This window comes from Physeter macrocephalus, chromosome 1 (genome assembly GCF_002837175.3).
Source record: "Physeter macrocephalus isolate SW-GA chromosome 1, ASM283717v5, whole genome shotgun sequence".
NCBI lineage: Eukaryota > Metazoa > Chordata > Mammalia > Artiodactyla > Physeteridae > Physeter > Physeter macrocephalus.
Genome location: NC_041214.2, coordinates 63,754,217 through 63,777,418, shown reverse-complemented (window position 1 = coordinate 63,777,418; position 23,202 = coordinate 63,754,217). Strand labels below are relative to the sequence as shown.

The window sequence follows — 23,202 nt, the reverse complement described above, 5'->3', positions numbered from 1 at the left end:
GCCACAACAGAGGGAGGCCCGCATACCACAAAAAAAAAAAATAAAAATAAAAATAAAAATTAACTCAAAATGGATCATGGACTTAAATGTAAGAGCTAAAACTCTTAACTGGATTAGGCAATGGTTTCTTAGACATGACACCTAAAGTAAGCAACGAAAGAAACAATAAATTGGACTTCATCAGAATTTAAAACTTGTGTTTCAAAGAACACTACCAAGAAAGTAAAAACACAACTGACAGAATGGCAAATCCTATATCTGATAATGGTCTAGTACCATAATGTACAAAGAACTCTTACAATTCAGTTGTAAAGAGACAACCCAATTTAAAAATAGGGAAAGGATCTCAACAGGCACATCTCCAAAGATTTGCAATGTCCAATAAAAACATGAAAAGATACTCAGTGTCATTAGGCATTGGAGAATTGCAAATAAAAACTATGAGATATCATTTCACAACCACTAGGATGGCTATAATCAAAAGAAAAACAATAACAAGTGTTGGCAAAGATGTGCAGAAATTGGAGTCCTCAGAAGCCGCTGCTGGAAATGAAAATGGTGCAGCTGCTTTGAAAAGTTTGGCAGTCCCTCAAGATATAAAACATAGAGTTACCATTTGACCCAGCAATTCCACTCCAAAATATATAGCCAAGAGAAATGAAAACGTACGTTCACATTAAAACTTGTGCATAAGCGTTCTTAACAGTGTTAGTCATAATAGCCAAAAAGTGGACACATCCAAATGTCCATCAACAGATGAATGAATAAACAAAATGGGGTATTATCCATCCATATAACAGAATGTTATTAAGCCATAAAAAGGGAAGAAGTACTAATACATGCTATAATATGGACTGAGAAAATATCCTTGGTGGAAGAAGCTAGACAACAAAAGGCCATATGTTGTAGGATCCCTTTTATATGAAATGTCCAGAATAGGCAAATCCATAAAAACAGAAAATAGACTGATGGCTGACAGAGCCCGGTGAAAGGGAAGAATGAAGAGTAACTTCTACTGGATTACAGCGTTCCTTTTTAGGGTGATGAAATGTTCTGAAATTAAATAGATGTAATTTGCACAACTTTGTGAATTTACTAAAAGCCACTGAATCGTATACTCTAAAAGGGTAAATTTTAAGGAATATGAATTACATCTCAACAATTTTTTTAGTCTCTAGAATTAAATAATTTGGGAAATATATAATACAAACATGGTATAATGGTATTAATACATTACTAATTATTGTTTGCCATATTTAAATCCAAGGAAAACTGAGCTTTAAAAATCTCAAAATTAATGTACAAAAACTCCTGAAGAATCTCAATTATCTATGAAAACAGGTAACTAGAGGACTCTTAGACTGCTCTGAGAAAGCTGAAAAGAACTGTCGCACTTGCCTAAGCTGTAAGCAAAGCACTGCATCTATGGAGAGGGTAACACAGGCAGCATGTGAGCAGACATGTCTTGTCTGGTCCACGGTATTTTAAAAGGCACTGTAACTATGCAGTTTTTTTTAATGTCCAGCCGGCATTCTGCATTTATGCCATCTGCCTGGCTCCCACAGCTATGAGTTTTCAAACCTTGCTTATTCCATGACTAAGTGTCTCTGAGTCCTATACCTAACTACTCTTACATACACTTTTTAAAAAAAATTAAAGTATAGTTGATTTACAATATTATATTAGTTTCAGGTGTATAATAAAGTTGATTCAATATTTTTATAGATTATCATATACTTCTCACATTATTAGTTAAAAGGTTTCTCAGTTCACAGCAAATTAGAAAGAAAAATAAGGACGTTTTAAGAAATCTGTCAGTAAAGAAAAGGCAGGAAGAAGAAAAAATAATTAGACAAAAGTCACTTACAATATGCAGCCATGTAGTCTATTTTCTATCTCATTAGCCTCTCTATATGTATCACCATTCTAGATAAGCAGAACAACTGAGGGTCTATGTAGTCACTCAAGAGTTTTGAAAGGTGGCCTTTTTTTTTTTTAAGATAAAAGCTTCCATTATCTGGAAAATTCTCTTAAATAGAAATCCTCTTTGAAAATGCCAAATATGTTTATTAGATATTTGATTTTAAAAAGATAATTTCTGAATACTTACCTAAGCGGCTATATAATTCTCTACTTGTTTTTAGATCCATTTTCTCCTGTTCCTCCAGTGAAACATCTGGATAAGACACTATTTTTTGATGTTTCCCACTACTGTGAGGCTTCTCTGAGTGTCTTGGTATAGATCTACTTGCCTCTGTCTTTGTGACCTCTTTAGGCTGGGATACAGCCGAAGTAAGCGACACATTTGGGGCAACCACTTTATCACACATGTATAAGTAGTAGCTGAAAACAAAGAATGGCAAAAGAAGATACATATTTATTTCATTTAGGTAAAAAGCAAAATATATTACATCAATTTCTATGGTTAAACAATTTTTTAAAAATCAAAACATAACAGAACAACTCAGAAAATAAGGGTCATAGAAAGGAATTCTTGAAAAAGTAAGTAGTTGAGGCAGAAAGAGCAAAATTATGAGGTTATTTTTGTAATTTTTACAAAAAGTAGTTTCTAAGCACTTAAAAAGATACTGGAAAATCAGTCTCTTCTCCTTCCCTCAAAACCACATGAGAACTAAAACTATGAAGTACTTTACAGAGCAGTTCAACAGCCCTGAGTAGGTAAGGTTTATGCTGAACGAAAACAGACTATACACTTCTCTGGAGGACTATTTCCTTGTCTGCCACCCTTCCAAAGCAAGGAATCCTTGCTCTTTATTGTGGTGAGACTGATTCAGTCCCACACTGCAAGGCTATGGCCTGACTCATCACAGCCCCAACAAAGAGCTCCCAGGGCCCTTCTTCCTTCTCAGGGAGAGAACCAGCATTCTGAATGCTGCCCAGCTACTGGGCAGTCCTCCTTGGATCAAACCCCACAGAGCAATCTTCTGAAAATACTTTAGCATTTCTTACTTATTTGATAAAACAGCAATAATAAATTGTGCAAAACTAAGATCAAAGGGATAACTACCAATTTTAGTCAAAGCTCATATAAAATTGTTCAGGAGACTATCTGAGAGACTCATGGAACAAAATTTGAGCTAGATATTTAAGTGCCATATGATTAACTATAATCTGCTTAACGTTTAGCCAAAAGATGCAACCATTTAACTGACCTAACACTTCATCTTCTGAACTCTAAATAATCTCGTCTCGTATCACATTTTCCTTGTACAGGACATCTATATAGTCCCTCTTTACCAATCACATGAATTCTGAGAATGAAAACTCAGTATTCTGCCAAGAAAACTGACAGGTTTATTACTGCCTCAACACTTACTTCAAATGTAATAGGAATAGAAGGAACTATATAAATGTAAGTAAGATTGAGATTCTTTATCACTGTGCTTGGGGAGATAAATATGTACAGCAGCAGATAAAAATCTAGGTTTTATAAATAAAAACTGTAATCTAAGGTGCATTTTTATTGAAAATATGAAAATTGATTTTGAGGGGTGTGGCTACTATGAAATCCTCTAAGTTTAAAAAAACTTTCGTTATAAAATATCAAAGTTGCACACCACACTCTTGAAGAGTTGGTTTACTTCTTGAAGGGAAGTAAAGAAATAAAAAGAAAACTTCCCTTTTTTTCACTTTAGGGCAAAAAAGAAATGACCTATTTCTAGGGAAAAAAAACAACAGAAACACACAGGAAAGGTTAATTCAAATATTCGACACTATTTATAATTCATTTCATCGATTAGCAAAAAAACCTAAAACTATAAAATGAATTCCCAGGGCCTAGAATAGTACCTGATGTATAGATGTTGAATGAATGAATGAATGAGCCAATACCCACTCACCTGGGGTGTAGAAATGAATGTGTCTGAGAAACATGGTCACCTTCCTGCTTTATAACTGGATACCATGACTGTAATTCCATTCCTGGTGGTGTATCTATCTGTAGAAAAATGTGGAAGGGGAAAAGTTTATTGAAGGAGGATGTGATGGGTAATTTTATGTATCTACTTGACAGAGCCATAGGCTGCCTCTGGAGAACACTGACTAGTAAAGAATTATGTTATTTAAGAATCATCTTCTAATAAGGCAGTCTTTCCTTAAAGTACCATGTCTAGTCACTTAAAACCGAAAGAGACATGAACTGTCCCATCAGAAGAACAGTTTTAGCATGTATGTTAACATGGACTACCAGAATGATTTCATCAAATATCATACTTATGGAATCTATTTTAAAAATCCATTTTAAATAATAGTACTCTGTAAATGTACAGCATTGCTAAGTTCTGATTCTTCTCACTGTTACAATTACCTAGAATATACCCCGCCATCCCTATAGTATTTCTTAGCATATTCTATTAGATAACATTCTACAGCGGTATTTTGCCAAACTTTAAAACCACTGTGTCTGCTAACAATTATCAGTAAACCACATTTTCTCATAAATATGAAAAGCTCTCTTTAGCCCTGAAGGATGAACTCTACCTGTAAATAAAGTAAGAGGAGGAGAAGGTAACTGGCTACCTCAAAGTTCATGATAAGAACTTTATATTCTGCTTATTTCCAACGAATATCTCATTAAGTAGGTATAATTATCTCCATTTTACAGCTCAGAAAACTGAGGTTCAGAAACTGAGATAGAAAAGAATAAATAACCTGTGGTTACTAACTTCCTCATTTGGTTTGTTTTATATTTTGTCTCCCCTCCCCCGACACACACACATATTGGTAGGAGATCAATGTTTTGTTAAGAATTACTGGGCAAGGGGCTTCCCTGGTGGCATACTGGTTAAGAATCTGCCTGCCAATGCAGGGGACACGGGTTCAAGCCCTGGTCTGGGAAGATCCCACATGCCGCGGAGCAACTAAGCCCGTGAGCCACAACTACTGAGCCTGCGCGTCTGGAGCGTGTGCTCCGCAACGGGAGGGGCCGCGACAGTGAGAGGCCCGCGCACCGCGATGAAGAGTGGCCCCCGCTCGCTGCAACTGGAGAAAGCCCTCGCACAGAAACGATGACCCAAAAATACAGCCAAAAATAAATAAATAAATTAATTAATTAAAGAACATGTAATTAAAAAAAAAAGAATTACTGGGCAAGGAATTTGAAAGACTAACAAGAGCACAAGATTATAGTGAAAAGGACAGCATTTCGAAAGGATTTAAGAGGTGAGTATTCAGTGAGGGCCTCTAGACTCTATAAGAGTAGAATTTGTTTCAAAACCTCACAATCCTGATCAAGTATTCTAAAGCTCAGAATCTGGGGCAAAATCAACTGTTTATTTATAAAATAAATCAATCATTTGTTTACACAGTTTCTCAGCCTATAGCTTAGTTCTACCATAAATTAAAAAGGGAACTGACTGCTGGCAACAGAAATACTAAATGATAGATACCAGGTGCCAGCTGACAGCCTAGGGAGAGAGGAGAATTACAAGACACAAACAAAAACTGATTCAAAAAGCAAGACAATCTGAGGGCTTTATCACACATAGGCCAGGGCAAATAATTTAATATATCTCAATTGTTCCCTACCCTTATCACAACAGAGTAATTGATGTTTAAGAAGTCTTGAGACAACATGACACAGTTATAGTCGATATTTATACTTATATTTATTAGTATACCATATACATATATATATATACCATACACATACCATTTAGAAAGACTGAAAACTATTTAAGACATTTTAGAATTCATTTTAAAAAAGGTTAAAGTTTTTAAAAAGACACAGTGCTGAGAAGAGTAGTTTCATCATCTAGAAAACTCACTTAGGCAGAACATTTTTCACCCCAACACTGTGATAAAAAAGGTGTTAATGAGCAGGGATAAGCTCACTCTAACAAATCAATGAAATATAAGATTGGCTCAAATTAAATGAGAATTTCATTTTTAGAAGTTATTTGTTAAACTAATTATTTAGAAAATATGGAAAGCTCCACTTTAAATCAGTTTTATATCTGAGACAATTCTAGATGTACTGCCCAAGAAATCAACTGTTTCCAGATTTTTTTAATTAAAATTACTAAAATTGATTTATATATTTTAAAGTTCTCCCTATTACAGATAACTGAATGTCAAATCTTCAGAATAACAAATTCTAAACTTCTTCAGCCAGAGATCTTGACTTCAAATCTGATTCAATTTTGATCAAGTTCATTTTAAAACTCTACAGCTTGATTTGTATAAGTTTTACCTTTATTCATGATCCAAACTCAGGATAGCTTTGTTTCTATGATGTCTCTAAACTTCAAATGCCACCTTAAATAATTGCTAGCACATTCTTTCTATTTAAACATCCATCCCCTCTCTAGTTTCTGACCTTTATTTTGTTTCCTACTCTTGCACCAACACATGAAGAGAGTCACAGAGGAGGGATTTTAAAAAAACCTTCCTTAAAGATCACCTAGTGCAGTCCTCTAGGTAATGTCTGAACTCCCTATACAAAATCCCTGACGAGTGGCTATTGCGCCTCTGCTTAAACAGCAGCTTAAAGTCAAGTACTCTCTTAATCACTTTTGTATTTTCAGTACCTAGCACCATGCCTGGCATGTAGTAGGGGACTCAATAAATATTTGTTGAATGAATTCTGAATGACAGTGTAGCTCATTAATTCCCAGGGTGGCCTTTTTTAAGGTTAATCTGCTACCACAAAGCTCACAAGATAGTCTCTTTCACATTTAATACCCTTCTGTTCAATGAAGTACCAACAATCCTAACAGTCTCTGGGTTGTATTTTTAGAGATCAGATCTACAAATTAAATAATATAAATGATGGGGAAATGCACAACACTAACCATGATAAAATGCTGGGAGTTAATTTTACCTAATATGCTGTGGTAAGCCATAAACACATTTATAACAAATTATCCTAACTGCATGTTAAAAACAATTACGAAAAGCACATATTATACAACAGAACATTCACGGGCATGCCAGATTTTCTCATCTATTCTGCATTTGTGGCAACATACAAATTAGGTCTTCAAAAAAATAACAATATAATTAAATGGCACAGCAATAATGCTACTACTGATCAGGAATAAAAATGAGACACCAAGATATGCACATCTATTGCCTTTTCTTTTACCTTTCAATATGAGAATAATTTAATTCCCTTCGTGTACTTAAACATTAGAATACATTACATTACTTGGCAAAGAAGAGAAATAGATCACTTAGTAGCTTAAGTTAGAGCCTTAAGATTTTAAAATACTTCTATTGCCCAACTTCCCCATAATTATCTACCACAAAATGAACAGATGGCATCCTCATCTGAAACATTTAAGAAAAATTTCAGACATATGATTTCATTCCAAAAGTTCTTTCTCTAAGTTGTAAAACAACAAATAATGTCTATGAAAGCAAAATTTAAATAAGCCCAAAATGTATAGAAGTTAACTTTAAATAAGTAAAAATTAGGAAATGTTTTATGCAAGTTTCTCTAAATTTCAACTTACTGTGTTATGTACACATGACCCTTTAATAATCAGGTTTCCTAATAAAGAATCATTGTATTTTGGTACCATGCTTATTAGCCTCACAATGACAAATAGTTTAGAGAACTTGATTTCATTTACAAAAACACCAATAAGCATTTGTCACCATTTTCTACTTACAAAAGCAATTCCACCCACTCAGCACCCTTTGTATACTAACATTCCAATTTGCACTAAAAAAAACCCCAAAAAACAAAATCAAAATGCTTTAAAATTCCCAGATTTATCTTCAATAATAAACTTTGATTTTAGGTGGCACTTTAGTTTCTAATTACAGTGTCAGATTAATATTATGATCTTTAAGTCCTAATGACAAACATTGATGAACTAAAGAAATCAAGACAATATCTCAAAGTATTGATGGGATTTCAAAAATTCCCCTCAAAAAATCAGAATTAAATCTTTTTAAAATATGTGGAAAATACTTTTTTAAATAGAATTTAGAAAGACAAAGATTAATTTTTACATTTTGGTAGTTATAAGCCAGTAAGCATATGAAGGACAAGTAGACCGATAAATTTCATAGTCTATCCTCCTATGATGGTGTGCTTACATAAAAAGTAAAATATAATGCATATTAAATACACATTACTTTGTACAAGCTAAACATAAATCATTAGCAACCTTAGTAAACACATGACCAAACACATAGTTAAGCAACAACTCCTTAGCTATAAAGCCAATATACCTGCCAGGTTCCTTTTACTGTGTATAATACTAAGACATTCAAGTGGTCCATAAATGATTTCAGAAGGACACAAAAGACACCCTACCATACAGCTGCCAACAACTCCTACTGAAAGAAACTGAATCTCTCAGAATAGGATCAGGTTTCCTCAAGGCTTCCAACAGGTTGTGAATGAGTGCTTCAACAACTGAAACAGGAATAGTGTTACAAGGTAGCAAATAGCTACTTAAGAGATTTTAAGGCTTAGTTTTGTGCCTCATTTCATTGTAATTATTACAATTAATCAACCTAATGCAAAACCGGAACAATATGGTCTAAGCACTTCCACTAACTTATCAAAGATGGATCTGCAGAAATCACAACAATGTCTGTTGCTCCACCACACTGCAGAATCATATCTACCTCAAAAAGCCAATTTTAGGTTTAAAGTGCTTAAAAACTCTCACAGGAAAAGCAAAGGCTCACATTCTTATAATGTGCAACTCTCTTCTTAAATCCTTCATGGAAACAAAGCCATGTAAAAGTCAGTAGTACGATATTCCTTCCTTAAACTTAAAGGAAACAGGGCTTGCTGATGGCGCAGTGGTTAAGAACCCGCCTGCCAATGCAGGGGACAAGGGTTCGAGCCCTGGTCCGGGAAGATCCCACATGCCGCAGTGCAACTAAGCCCATGAGTCACAACTACTGAGTCTGCACTCTAGAGCCCACGAGCCACAACTACTGAGCCCGTGTGCCACAACTACTGAAGCCTGCACACCTAGAGCCCATGCTCTGCAAGGACAAGCCACCGCAATGAGAAGCCCACACAGCGCGAACACATTGCTGCAACTAGAGAAAGCCCGTGTGCAGCAACGAAGTCCCAATGAAGCCAAAAATAAATAAATAAATTTATTTTTTTTTTTAAACTTAAAGGAAACAGAACAAACTGATAAGAATCCTGTTAATTTCTGGGACTTAAAAAATAATTTCTGGGACTTTAAAAATAACTTCTTTACACTGGAATTCCATGGTGTCCAATCCACTTAATATTGCAATTATTTGAAAATTTGAAAATTTCCATGTCATATACATCTTTTCACTAAAATAACTGTTATAAAAAGTTTTAATCTAGGGCTTCCCCGGTGGTGTAGTGGTTAAGAATCTGCCTGCCAACGCAGGACACACGGGTCCAAGCCCTGGTCCGGGAGGATCCCACATGCCGCGGACCAACTAAGCCCGTGCGCCACAACTACTGAGCCTGCGCTCTAGAGCCTGCAAGCCACAGCTACTGAAGCCTGTGCGTCTACAGCCCGTGCTCCGCAACAAGAGAAGCCACCGCAATGAGAAGCCCGCGCACTGCAACGAAGAGTAGCCCCCGCTCACCACAACTAGAGAAAGCCTGCGCCCAGCAACAAAGACCCAACGAGGCCAAAAATAAATTAATTAATTTTTAAAAAAAGTTTTAATCTATATACATGTAAGACTTTGCTTTTCTATCCCATTTCAGCATAGGTGCTTTTTAAAAATTATCTCAGATTATTTTGGCCTTCAAATAATGTAAATTGACAATATCAAAATGTAAATTAATTTTACTATGTGCAATATATTGCTTTTTTTTAAAATTTTACTCTATTTCATGTATTTTCAAAATGCTGGTGACCCAGTAAATTGACTTCTTTGATATCCCCCTCACCCTTCTCAACTAGGTTCTCAAGAAAATTAAGCCCAAACTCTGCAAAGCTTCCACTGTATGCATTAACTTCTCTCCAAAGGACTTAGAAAAGTACTATATACCATCCTTTCTATGGCTTAATTCTCCTCTCATAGAACCCCAGATGAGAAAGGCTGCATGGGTGACAAATTGCAATTTGATAAACACTGCTCTAAGTACATGTCCTAAAGTTTGTCCAAATGTATTATTTCAACAATTAGGCCTTAAATTAATAACATGTGCATTCTACAGATGCTTTTGCACAGATTTACAAAGCATTAAGTATGTAAAGGAATAAATTCCAATGGTGGTTATCACTCCATGGTGAAATTATGAGGAAATTCTGTTTTCTTCTTTGTACTTTTTTTAAGGATTTACTCTAATGGGCCTATATTGCTTTCATAATCACACCAAAAACTTTTTTCAAAATGTAACAAAAGCCGTAGTATTATGTACCAAAATGGTCTTTAGTAATTTTCTTTAACTTTTGTATTCCTTGTCCCCATAAGATAAACAAAATATGCACTTTTAAGGCTATTAGAAATCTCAAAATAAATTCAATACCACAAATAAAAACAAAATGCTGCTTTGCTTTAAAACTAAACTCTTTTCCTCCTTGAAGATCACTGGTAGCTTTCTAGGGCTACTAAGACTTTTCATTCAGCTGTATCCAAAATTTTGTTAAGCATCCATCACATTCTAGGTTTAGAAACTACAAGATGAATTCCTGCCCTAGGGAGCCTCCAACTAGTCTTTATATACATATTTCTGTGACACATTTCTAAGTCTAGGAATCAAAATGAGTTTTAAACTAACTTTAAATCTTTCCTATTCATTTCCCTTTCTGCCTAGCATGGTGCTGTAATACTTTATTTAGTGATGGAACCAAACCACACCTTAAATTATATATTCTTTATGCCTTTTTAGTCAAATAAAATCCTTACATTATTTTAATGTATATGTAACGTATATGAAACCTCAACAGACCAAATTTTACGCATGGACAAAATAAAGGTTCAAGCCATTACTAAAACTATTCCCAAACTAGTTCTACATCTTTACTTGAACAAACTGAGTTCTGGCTCCACACTCTCTACTCCCAGAATTCTAAAGGCATTGAAATTAATCCAATTCTTGCTTTCTTCCTTGTTCTCCAAGTGGTATAAATTATAACATATGCATAGGTATGAGAACACTACTGGCTAACTATGTACTGATTCAGGCCTATCCTTTTTCTTTTCTTCCTTGAAGTTTCTTAATTTTTTTCCCATTTCCCTTTTTTTCTTCAACCAAAAGGATAAAGCTTTTTATCAGAAGGCTTTTTTTTAATATTAACATTTTAAAATGTTCTACCATTTTTTAATGATAAAATGAATACAGACTGTATATTTCCTAAACCATAAGGGGGCACTATTCCCAAAGCCATTCTAAAGATTTCACTGAAGTTTCCTTCTTATAACATATTTTATAACAAACTTGTTTTGTACTTTCTTCTTACATACTTCATTTTGATAAATAAACAAATATCCAACTAGTATAATTACTGTGTACAAACAACTAAAAGTGAGATACAGGTGAGCCCAACACTCAGTTATCTTACTTAGAAATATCTTCAGATAATTCTAGATAAATCAAGAAAATGTTTGGGGAAAGGAAAAATCCCGAAATACATATTAGTAAGTATTTCAATAATAGTTTGAAGTACCATCTGATATTTCTAGACTCTTAACTTGCAAATACTTTTACATCCATTCTCTCATTTGATCAGTTGTCTTATTCAGTTTATTTGCAAATTATATAAGTTTATTAAGGGTTAAACCATAATTTTTCCAAAAATATCCCCAATATTCTAAAATATAATGGAGCATTGTCTCCCAAAAATTTATGCAGTTTAAAAAATTTTTTCTTTTTCACTGAGTAACTTTGACCTGCCAAGCAGTAAACTAAATTCTGGGAAAACAGGAAAAAGATAGTCTCAAAACTCATTAAGACAGTTAATTTTAGAAAGTTAGAAAAAAATATTCATACTCATCCCTTATATGAGCACAAATACTTCATTTGATTCTGACCTTATAGCCACTTAATAAAAATTTATGCTAATCATAAAATGCAAACTCTGCCTCTGATGTAACAAATTACCATCAACTCTATCACAATTATTACTGGTACACATTTTGTCCCAACACTACTCTTTGCAGTTACCCATCCTCTCTAGTGTATTTCTTTACCTCACTTAGGTTTGTACTAAGAAACACACTTCCTAAACAAAAGTATAATAGCTTACAAGAGGGGAGAAATTTTTTGTAGGATTATCATTATTGCCAATGACCTCGCAGAAATGAACCGTAAGAAAAATGCAAAACTAAAAAAAGTGAAATGTTTAATTAATAGGCTTTAAGAGGAAAACTTTTAAGTTGATATCTTTAGGTAATCTATTTGCATCACAGATAATCCATAGGGTTTTTTCCCTAAGCAAAGTAAAAACTATATTATTTTACTTACCTAACAGTAGTCAAGTCTAAATATGAGAAATCTAAATTTTAACCCCTAAAAAATTATAAAGGCATAAACCATCTTTACTTAGTGAACTGGAGACTATCAGCCACATGCTGTAACAGCAAAGAATCACCTATAATGATCTTATCAGTTGACTACAAATAGGTTTTTCTAATGTGCTTGAAAATAATCTCAAGGAAACATCACCCTTCAAATTTTACTTACAAATGAACAGTTTGCTTGGCAAACTTTTTTTCCACAGATAGAAACTAAGATTCAACAAAATCAGAATTATATCAAAAAAATAATAACAACTGGAGAAATGGAAAAGAATCAAGAATATGATATTCTTCCATATATTTGTGCACTATAAAATACAATAATCATTTTTCTAATAAAAACATAAAAAACTCAAATGATATAAAGAGACAGTTTTGATAACACCATTTTGCAAAGCAACCTAGGCAGATCTAAAAATCAAGTATTGTTTCTTGTGGTGACCTGAGTGAGACAGAGTTCAAAATACTATACCTCTGGTGTCTGCAAAGAATAGTCAGCTCTTCACTTAGAACACTGACCTTCTACCACTTATTTCTCCCATCTAAATATAGCTCCTAACTATGCAAAGTAAATATAGTTTTTAGTCATGCAAATAGTTTGGTGACCATCACTAATATAATTTCCATCCTTAGAAATAATTTAACAGTTGCTACATTTCAAACAATTGCCTACTGAGTTTGGGGGGATTTTTAAAATCCAAAAAACTACTCTGACTACATGAACTAAACATACCCAATTACATTAGTGTTCACACTAAACATAAGGACCTTTAGATAAGAGGTTAATATATTTAGTATATGCTTTAGTTTTTTTTTAAAAAAAGCCTGTTTTGACTTTTTAAAATATGCTTCCTCTGGATGTATTTGGTTTGTTGGGCAACCAATTCAGTGACTCACAGAAGATAATGAAAAACATTCCCCAGCCAAGGACTATCTCCGTGCCCCCTTCCCAGTAAAATACCTTAGTCTACATACAAGTTAACAGAGAGCTTAAGAACATTATACTAAGGTAAGTTGATAAGAAAAGTTAAATGTTTCTCAAAATTCAGTTTCTGCTACTGAGTTTGCTTATGGGAAAAGTAGTGAAAATTACTAGACTTCAAGTCAGAAGACCGGCATTCAACTCCTGATTCTACCACTTACCAGTTATACAACCAGAAGCATGTGATCCATCTGAACCCACCGGGTTTCTCACCTCAACTTCAAAAGGGAACTACTTCACCAAGTTTTGAGGAGTAAATTTTCAAAATGTGAAGTGGCAAGCATGTATTACTACACATGAACTCCCCAAAAACTTCTTTCTTAAAGGTTTGATTACTGGAAATTTTCAAATTCCCTTAAATTGCTTAAAATTCACATAAAATTGGAAAAAAATAACAGAATACACCAGAAACACTGTAGCAAATACTGCAAAACATAACATAGTAAAAAGATGGGGAAAAAAATCTCACAGCTTCCCCAAATAAAAACTGAATTCAAATTAATAAATTCTGAGACAATAAATGACTACATCCTGATGAAGGACAGTTTCAATTTTAACCAAACCCTAGCACATTCAGTTTCAGTTAAGTAAATTCATCACCTTTTTTTTAAACCTTTACCATGGTTCTCAGATATTTTTTATCACAAACAAAGAGCAGGAATATTAGGCAAAGTAATCTATCCCAAAAATGCTTATGTCAGAGCAATCAAGATTGGACCAAGAATATCTGGCAAATAATGTAGCCACCTATGGACATGTAAGAGTCCTAGTTAGGTTAGGGCAAGATACCATAAATATCAAAAGGGGCATTCCACATTTTGAGAATACAGACAATTCTAAACACAATTTTCAGCATGGGACCAGGCCAGCTGTAAGCATGTCCAACAATGTGAGAACTGGCTTGAAGTCAATTCTGCTTTAAAATCAGTTAAACAATATAAACTTATCTAGTAGCCACAGGCAAGGAATTTCCAAGAAGTACTGACCCTTTGGAATCAGCAAGTAGCAAACTACCCTGAATTCAAGTCTGAAATTATCTTCATTGGGCTTCAGAAGCAAATCACTGTCTTAAAACTACTGTAACTAAATTTCCCTCAAAACTTGAAACGTTTAAAGCACAGGCCACAAAACCTTAGTTTCTTGCCCAAGCTCTAATCTTGCTGTAAATAAACTTCAGTCATTTAATACTTCTGTGAAGTAGAAAGGGCAGAGATATTTCAAGGAATAAAAGCTAATTAATAGTGGAAAAATTAGACTCTTAAGATGAAACATGGCCAATCTTTTGTGGTACCAATCAAATAAAATTATACGTGTAAAACTGTTCAAAAACAATGCTTGCCACATTTTAAATGCTTAGTGTTTACTATTATACTGATTTTAATCAAGTAGGAAAATATTTAAAAACCAGATCAACAAACTGATTATTTAATAGCCTAAATCTTATCTATTAGCCAGCCATTCAAACTCTTAGAATGAACTAGTTTAGCCTACCAGATAATGCAGTGGGAAAATAATGTTTAAAATCTCTTTGCTGAGACTTTTTATATTAATATTTATTTAATCTAAAACAGTCTTGGGCTTTCCTGGTGGTGCAGTGGTTAAGAATCCGCCTGCCAATGCAGGGATACAGATTCGAGCCCTGGTCTGGGAAGATCCTACATGCCAAGGAGCAGCTAAACCCATGCACCACAACTACTGAGCCTGCGCTCTAGAGCCCATGAACCGCAACTACTGAGCCCGGGCACCTAGAGCCCGTGCTCCACAACAAGAGAAGCCACCGCAATGATAAGCGCGTGCACCGCAGGGAAGAGTAGCCCCCGCTCGCTGCAACTAGAGAAAGCCTGCGTGCAGCAATGAAGACCCAATGCAGCCAAAAATAAATAAATAAAATAAATAAAATTTTTAAAAAATTTTAAAAATAAAATAATCTTTATTCTAGCTGTCATAATTTTTTTTTTTTTTTTTTTTTGGGGCACGAACCCGTGTCCCCTGCATCGGCAGGCAGATTCTCAACCACAGCGCCACCAGGGAAGCCCCATACTTTTTTAAAATTATTCCTCTCTTAAAAAAAAAATTCTTGGCGACTAGAATCACGAAGTCTTCAGATAAATCTGTCTTTTGCATTTGTCTCCAGTACTGATCAAGTCTGAATATTCAATTATAGAAACAATGTCAGAAATGCTAAATATACCTTTGAAAACTGCTGTTTGGAGCCCACCACCAGAGTTGTTTTGGCTAGCTATTAGATCATTTGCAATAGAGATAACACCAAAGTGTAAATTATCTTGAGTCCTAGGAAAACAACTGATTTAGTCATCAAAAAGCAAGATGTGTGAAAACGAGGACATGGCTTGAGAAAGAAGCCCCAAATCCTCCACTCCCTGGCTATATAATCTTGGGAAAGCCACTTGATCTCTCTGAGCCTCACTCTCTTTATCTGTAAAATGGGAATAATCCCACTTCTCTCAGTAGGTTGTTTGGAAGATCAAATGAGAACACATACAGGAAAGCACTTTATAGCCTAAAACGTATTATAATACAAACATATATTATTTAGATGAGTTTTTGCTGTTGTTACATGAGCAGTAATAGTTTCTTAAGTTATATTCTAAATACTTTTAATTTCAAAGTACACCATTACTGTTATTCAAAATTGCTATTTCAAAAAAACCCACTTGCCTTGGATTGAGTCCTCTTCCCATTTCTCATGCTAAATTTCTCCTTCATTTCTTCTAAAATTACCTTCAGTTTCTTTTCTTCAGGTGTCCCTAAGTATTTTTGGTTCACGTGAAGATAGCAATGCCATTTGGCTGATTCAAAGCCCCAGTGGCAAGTCCTTTTGTCGGGTGATCTGTGAGAATGCATCACAAATGTCTGGGGCGCAAACATTCCACAGCACTCCAGACACTGAATACACGGGGCATCTGGCTGAACATAAAATTGGGGTGCAAATAAACCCTGACATTTGCCTAAGCATTCATGTTCCACTTCAAAGGCACTGCCAGTTTCCTTCAACTGGGCCAATGAGTTTTTAGCAGGAAGTATACTACCATTTTGAGGAAAAGTGCGTGGCCGCAATAAAGCATTACACAGTCTTTGTGCATCAGTTAATGTGATCAGCCCACAGGACGGGGCATTGAATGGAAGTATTCCCAGGACCTTTAAGATATGAAGCTGGTCTGATGTACACCTTGAACAATAGATGTACAATTCATCACATACTGTATTTATTTGTTGGAGTGAAAATTCTCGGAGAACAGAATTTAGGACTTGGGGCAAACAGAGTCTCTTTTCTCCTCCAACCTGAAAACAAGAAATAGACTCCCCTTCCAACACAGTCTGGGTGAGTTCTGTGGAGCTATCAGAAGGGATGAGCAGTGGACCAGGAAGAACCTGAGGAGATGGAAGAGGCAGAAATACAGTAGGCGACATGCTTTCTTGGGAATACCGAGCAGAAAATGCTGCTGGTCCACCCAGAGAGCTCTGGCTACTTAAATGGAATTGTGCCAAAGTGTGTTTCAAACTGGGATTTAAATGTAAAGGTTCAGGCACAGAGGCACAGGTTCTCTTGACATGCTCTTCATCAGTTTCCATTGGCGCTTCATAGTCATCCAAGTGTTCCTTCTTTACAGTTGGCATCTTGTTTATCATCATTTTTCCATTTGCATGAATGTCTGTCATCATTTTTTTCACTGGAGGGCTGCCATCATCTCCCATCCCGCTCAGTTTTTTATTTGAGCCCTGAACCAAGGAAAAATTTGTCTGTAGGTTTTCCATTGCTAAAAACTATTGTGTTAAATAAGTAAGTCTGAGATTTGCATTGTTATCTAGTTGCTTATTTGAAGAGAGAAACACAATGTATACCAATACTTATGGTAACTTACTCTCACAGAAAATTTAAATTTCCAGAGAGATCTCCCTAAACTACTCAATAGATTTTGCAACTTTGTTTTGGCTCTGCTTATACTCTAAGTATAATTTCACTGCAAGTGCTATAAAATATCTTATTGTCTAATAACACAGAAAATAATTTTAAGAGGCACACCTCCGAGGAAGCCTTTGTTTTCTTAAGTTCTTCAGATATACGCATTAAAATAAAGTTACCAATTCTCTCAATTCAAGATGTCCAAGTTCAATGCAACAGTTTGGTTTGGTTTTAAGCACAACACGCAAAAAGTTTATACAATTACTTGAGTCAAAATTATGCACCCAAATTTAGTATTTGGCACCAAGGACACCAAAAAAGGAGGGAAAAAAGTATCTTCTCTAAAAACGATGATCTGTTGGTCTGTGTGGACAAAATGAAGGCTTGTATAAATCCTCACATCAGTTGAGCCTCTGACTCCACTTGAACTTCTACAATTAAAAATGAAACCTAAAGAAAAACTGCCCAGTTAGCTTCAGGATTACTGTTCATTCTTCTTTTAATTAATCTGGAAGAGAAGGGGGTTGGGGGAGAGTTACATTTGAATTTGCTCCAGAGCCCAAAGGGTCAGTTTGAAAATCGTTTCTTAATCTTAAACTGAATTCACTTTACCAAAGGTGACACTTGAATGATTTCTTTAAATTTAATACCAGTTAACTAGAAGTACCTTCATTTAAATAGGAAAGCAATTCGGAGAATGGGTAAAGGTTGCAATAATATCCCTCAAAAGGGAGAGGGCTACTCCTCCTACTCAGAACAGGAAGAACCTTAAAGAGATCATCTCACCCAAAACTCAATACTAAAGGTTTTCTCAGTTATGCCATTTTAGCTAAAATCACCTATTACTTCATCTCTCAATTAAAAAAAAAACAACCCACCAGTTTCATCCAAAAAAATCAGATACTAGTTAACATACCTACCATATGTAAGTTACACTCTCAAGTGCATAATTCATCTAGTCAGTGTAGGCTATTTTTCCGGAATGACTGTAGGCAAAAATTAACTTTCCCTTTAAAGGGTTAGAGAATTTGCTTAATGGAAGCCAAAAGCTACAGACTCCACTCCTGGGAATCTCCATCCTTTAACAAGACTAATCCGGGACAAAAAGCACAAGGCAGACAGACCTCACAAAGAATGCAAATGGAGGAAGAGGGGAAAAAAAGAAAAGATTCTTCTTCTACTTCCTTCTTGAGATAAATTCCAAAAGGAATCCAAAAAATAGAAATTTTTGCCTCCCAAACTGCGAGCAATTTACCTTAAAACAGACCCAAAGGGTTAAGGACCAAGGCCACTAGCCAACGTACTGATTTCGCCCACCACAGGAACATCTCAGCCAACGCTGGCCAAGGAAGAGGGGAGGAGGCGAGACCTAGAATGGGGGAGCCCCCAAACCCTGAAATCCTCAGCCCACGCAAAGCCACCCTCCCATCTCAAACCCGAGGAGGCGGCGAGGGGGGTGGGGAAGAAGGGACCCGGGACGCCTCGGGGCGTGCCAGGGGGTCGTGGGAAGTGGAGGAAAAGGAGCCCCCCCCCCGCGGTCTCGGAACACCCCCAGTGCCCTCCCCACACCACCCCGCTGAGTGGGCCGCTGGGAAAACTGGAAATCCCCCGTGCACCCTCTCCCCGGGAAGTTCTCGGGTGTTACCTCAGCACCCCTAAGGCTGCACCTCCCTCGCCCGCCGGGGGCCAGAAAAGAGGGGCGGGTGGGGAACCCAGCCGGGATCCTCCAGCCGCTGGGCACCGACCAACCGGGTCGAGCCCGGGGCATCCCCGCGCAGCGCAGACAGGCGGCGGGGGGGCCGGGGGGGCGGGGACGGGCGCCCAGGTCTCCGGGGTCCCGACGGCTCCGGTCAAGTGCAGCGCCCTGCCCCTGCCCACCACCCGGCATCGGCGAGACAAGATACGCCGTGAGACACCCGCCCCGCGCCCCCCGCCAGGGCTCCGACCCCACCCGTGACCCGCGCATCCGCACCCCCGACTCCGGCCTCCGTGCCCCAGGAAGCCCGACGAGCTTTGTTAACTCCCCACTACCCCCAGCGCTGCCGTCGGGCGCCCCGGGGGCCGCGCTCCCCTTGCCTCCCGCCGCGTCCCCCCAGCGAGCCGAGGCCGCACCTGTGCCCGCCGCCGCCACCGCCGCCGCCGCTCGCCCGCTCCCCTCGGCTGTGCCGGCGCCGCTCCGAACCCCACACACATCGCTACACACAGCCCTCTGACGTCACCGAGTCCTCGGCCCGCCCACGTCACTGCGGAGACACACGGCTTCCCGCAGACGCCGCCGCCGTCTCCGGCCGCCCGGGGCAGAGCGAGGGCGGAGGGGCGGGGGGGAGGGGAACGGAGCCAGCACAGGCACCGCGCCCGCGGGCCGGCCGCCGCCTCGCGGCTCCTAGCCTCTCGGGGACGCGCGCGCCGTCTGCCCTATTGTGGCTCCCGAGGGCTCCCCCGGGCCGTCGTCTGGCGCGCGCGCCCCTCCCCCCAGGCGCGCGCCCGGCGTTCCCAGCCCCGCGCGCCGTCTGGGCGGCTGGCGCGCGGCGCTGTCTGCGGTGCACCCGGCGCAGACAGGATGTTCCCTCCCCGCCCCACCCCCACCGCCGCCCTCCCTCCTTCCTTCCTCGAGTCGCCCAGCCGGCTGTCTGGGGCCGCCACCGCCCCGCCCCCGCCCCACCCGCTGCTCGGTGGAGACGGGCCAGACCCGGGGGCGCCCTGGTCGCTCGGCCGCTTCGCGACACGGAGAGAGGGGGCAGGGCGGCCGCGCGGTGCACTGTGCGCGACCCCAGCAGCCGGCAGGGCGGAGGCAGGGCCCGCCCGGCCGAGCGCCGCCGCCCGAGGTCAGGCACGGGCGACCCTCCCCCCGCGGGGCGCAGCTGGGCCGCCCCGCCCCGGAGGCAGCCGAGCGGCGGCCGCCCAGCCTCGCCCCCCCCGCCCAGTGTGGGCTCTGCGCGCTGGGGCTGCCCCACGCCCCCGCGGGGCCCCCAGCCGGAGGGCCGCCCCGCCAGCTGCTGGCGCTGCGCTCCGCCCCACACCGGCGGCCCCCGCCTTGCCCGGGCGGCCTCCGCCCAGGCGCCTTGCCGGGGCTGACCTTCTCCGCCATCGGGCCGGACCGGAGGGCTGGCCGAAGTTCCGGCAAAACAGAGAGAAAACATTTTTGTCTCTGCTGCTCAGACTCCCTCCTCCCACCCCCTCACCAGACTGCTCTCTCGGTTCCAAAAGGGAGCGAGAAATTACATGTTTCTACAGTGTTTCCTGAGGGCTTTGGGGTTTTGTTTTGGAAGCGATCAGGAGATGAGACGAGGAAAGCGACGACTGAAGAGCTTTCGGCTGTGACCCTCGGGGCCGGATGGTGTTCTCCCTGGTCTGTGTTCCGCGGTGGCCAGTTAGCATATTGAACTCTGCCGAGCTGCTCCGTCATATTTCGAAGCATTAAGAAAAAACCCTTTTTCCCGCCCCACCTCAAAATCAGGAGACTGACCCCGAGGTCTCAGTGCACCGAATTCAGAAGACTCGAGCTTCGTCCGCCTCTTTTTTTTTTTTTTTCTTTTTGCCAGTTTTCGCCTCATTTCTCTTGGTTTTACTGCTTCGAGGTCACTCGTATGGGGTCCACATTTGGAGCCAGCCGACTGGGAATACCCCTGTGCTCATAGATTTTTTTCCCTCTTTTCCTCCCAACGGGCCTACCAAAGGCTCAAGAGCCTCTCATTCCCTCCACACACAAGTTCCGTTCTTTACACCACCATCGCCGTGCTCCGGGGTCGTGCCCCCTTCTCCCACCCCCCATCTTCCCCTCCTTCTTGACTGCCTCCTTTCCAGAACATGAATAATTCCGCAGCACTTCCCATCTGTTATTGCCGTAGAGACTGAAGCTCAGCAAAGATAATGATGTTCTCTGTAGAGCCAGTTGGGGGAGAACAGCATTTGCGAGACTGGGGGATAGATTTTTCTAACCTCAAGAATAGTTAGAAGGCCCGGCTGAAGGTCTGATGTGGAAGACTGGACAGTCCTGATATTTGGCATCTGGTCAGCTCTCGGCACTTGGCTTGTGTCTAGCCAGAAGAAACAATTTTTAGAAACCAAAATGACAGATTTTTTTAAAGTGATTTCAAGCTGCAATTAATGATAAATATTCAGTACTCATTTTATCAACCATAAAAAATAATTACTTGCTAGCACATCCAAAGGCCTAAGGGCCAAAATCAATTGGACAGTAAATAGACTTTTGAGAAATCAAACACATTATCCTCTCCCCTGTTCTTTTGATTTGCTTTCCCCTGGAATATGTTTTTTTAGTGAAGGATCTTTTGTGCTGGTGAGTTTATGTACAATGGTTTGAGAAATAGTGACAGGCAAATGTGACTAGAACCAATCAAACTTTGAGGATTTTTTTTTTCACTATTCATCCAAGTACGAAATGTACCAGATTAAAGTTCACTTTGCCCTTGAATTCCCAAGGTCTTGGCCTCAAAGGTACAGGTTTGAACTCAAGTGAAACTAAGCAGGGTACATTTACATAGATCTGAGGCAGATGGGAAGACACACTAACCGACATTTTTGCAGGCCTACTTAAGGATGTTTGGAAATTATCGGTAAAATTGACTGTATAACATAAAACAAAAAGCACTGAAACAAATGATAATGGTTCTTTATCTGAGAAACAGAATTGAATGGACACGGAGAATACAGGCCTTAGAAAAAATAATCACGGTGAGGTAATGAATATTGTAACCCCCACATACGGATGGTCTTCATCAGTGTTGAAAAGTCAGTTTAAGTATCAGTTAGTAAATAGCTATTAAACTGGTTTTGCATGGCCTCCTACCTTACCATCTTGGCTGCCAGCAGGTGCTGAGCAAGGCCACAGTGAGAGTGTGTGCCTGTGTGCACGTTAAAATTCCAAACAGTTGGGGGTACGGGGGCACTACCTATTGTCTCATCTTCCATTAAACAGCACAGATAGAAGATGCAAACTAGCTGGTACCAGGTGGTCTAGAACTTCTTTTTCAGTAGTTACGGATGTCCGGTAATAATAGAAACCAAGAATTTAGACGTTATAAATTTGAAGACCAGCTCTGCCCTCTGACCTGATAAATGGTTTGAAGCAAATGCTTTCTTCTTGTCTCCATTTACTGATCTATTGATAATGACCTACTAATATTAATTATGAAGAACATGGAGGCAAAAAAGGGTAAAGTGCAAACATTCAATGTCAATTCATTTTATTTTTATGAAGTATGGGGAAGAAAAGTCAAATAAATGTTTATTAAGCATACCAACAGGCTTGTGTTTTCATTTATACCTTCTGCTCTTTCCTCTTTTTAAAAAAAATTTTTTTATTATTTTATTTTGACCACATTGCATGGCTTGCGGGATCTCAGTTCTCCGACCAGGGATTGAACCCGGGCCACGGCAATGAAAGTGCCGAATCCTAACCACTAGACCACCAGGAGACTGCCCAGATATGATCTCTTCTAGTTTTGCCTCTCCCCCATTTCTCCTTCTGTAACACTAATTAGATAATATTAAATCTCCTCACTCTGTTCTCCATGTTTTGTAATCTCTTTTTCATATTTTCTACTTTCTGTTTTCTGTGTTGCATTCCAGGTAGTCTAGGTAGTTCTTTTGACGTACCTGCACTTACTCAGAAACTGACATTGGCACAAGATGCGTATATACTTCTGTGGCATTTTACCACATGTGTAGATTTGTGTAACCACCACCAAAATCAAGATACAGAATGATTACATCATCACAAAGATATCCCCCGTGCTACCCTTTTAGACTCATACCCATCATTCCATATCCTCACCCCCCATGTCTATGCTGTTGAAACCAGTTTCCATCTTTGTAATCTTATTTC

The 23,202-nt window shown here is 39.1% G+C and overlaps 1 protein-coding gene across 1 annotated transcript in view; it reads right to left on the bottom strand.

The window, feature by feature from the left end:
• Positions 1 to 17,567, bottom strand: part of SKIL (SKI like proto-oncogene) — a 24,626-nt gene extending 7,059 nt beyond the window's left edge. The window contains exons 1-3 of the mRNA XM_055083760.1: positions 16,109 to 17,567; positions 3,861 to 3,958; positions 2,111 to 2,343 (exon numbers count right to left, since the gene is read on the bottom strand). Coding sequence (XP_054939735.1) covers positions 2,111 to 2,343; positions 3,861 to 3,958; positions 16,109 to 17,206 — 1,429 coding nt within the window. The 5' untranslated portion in view covers positions 17,207 to 17,567. The remainder of the gene's footprint in view (positions 1 to 2,110; positions 2,344 to 3,860; positions 3,959 to 16,108) is intronic.
• Between the last annotated feature and the right edge of the window lie 5,635 nt (positions 17,568 to 23,202).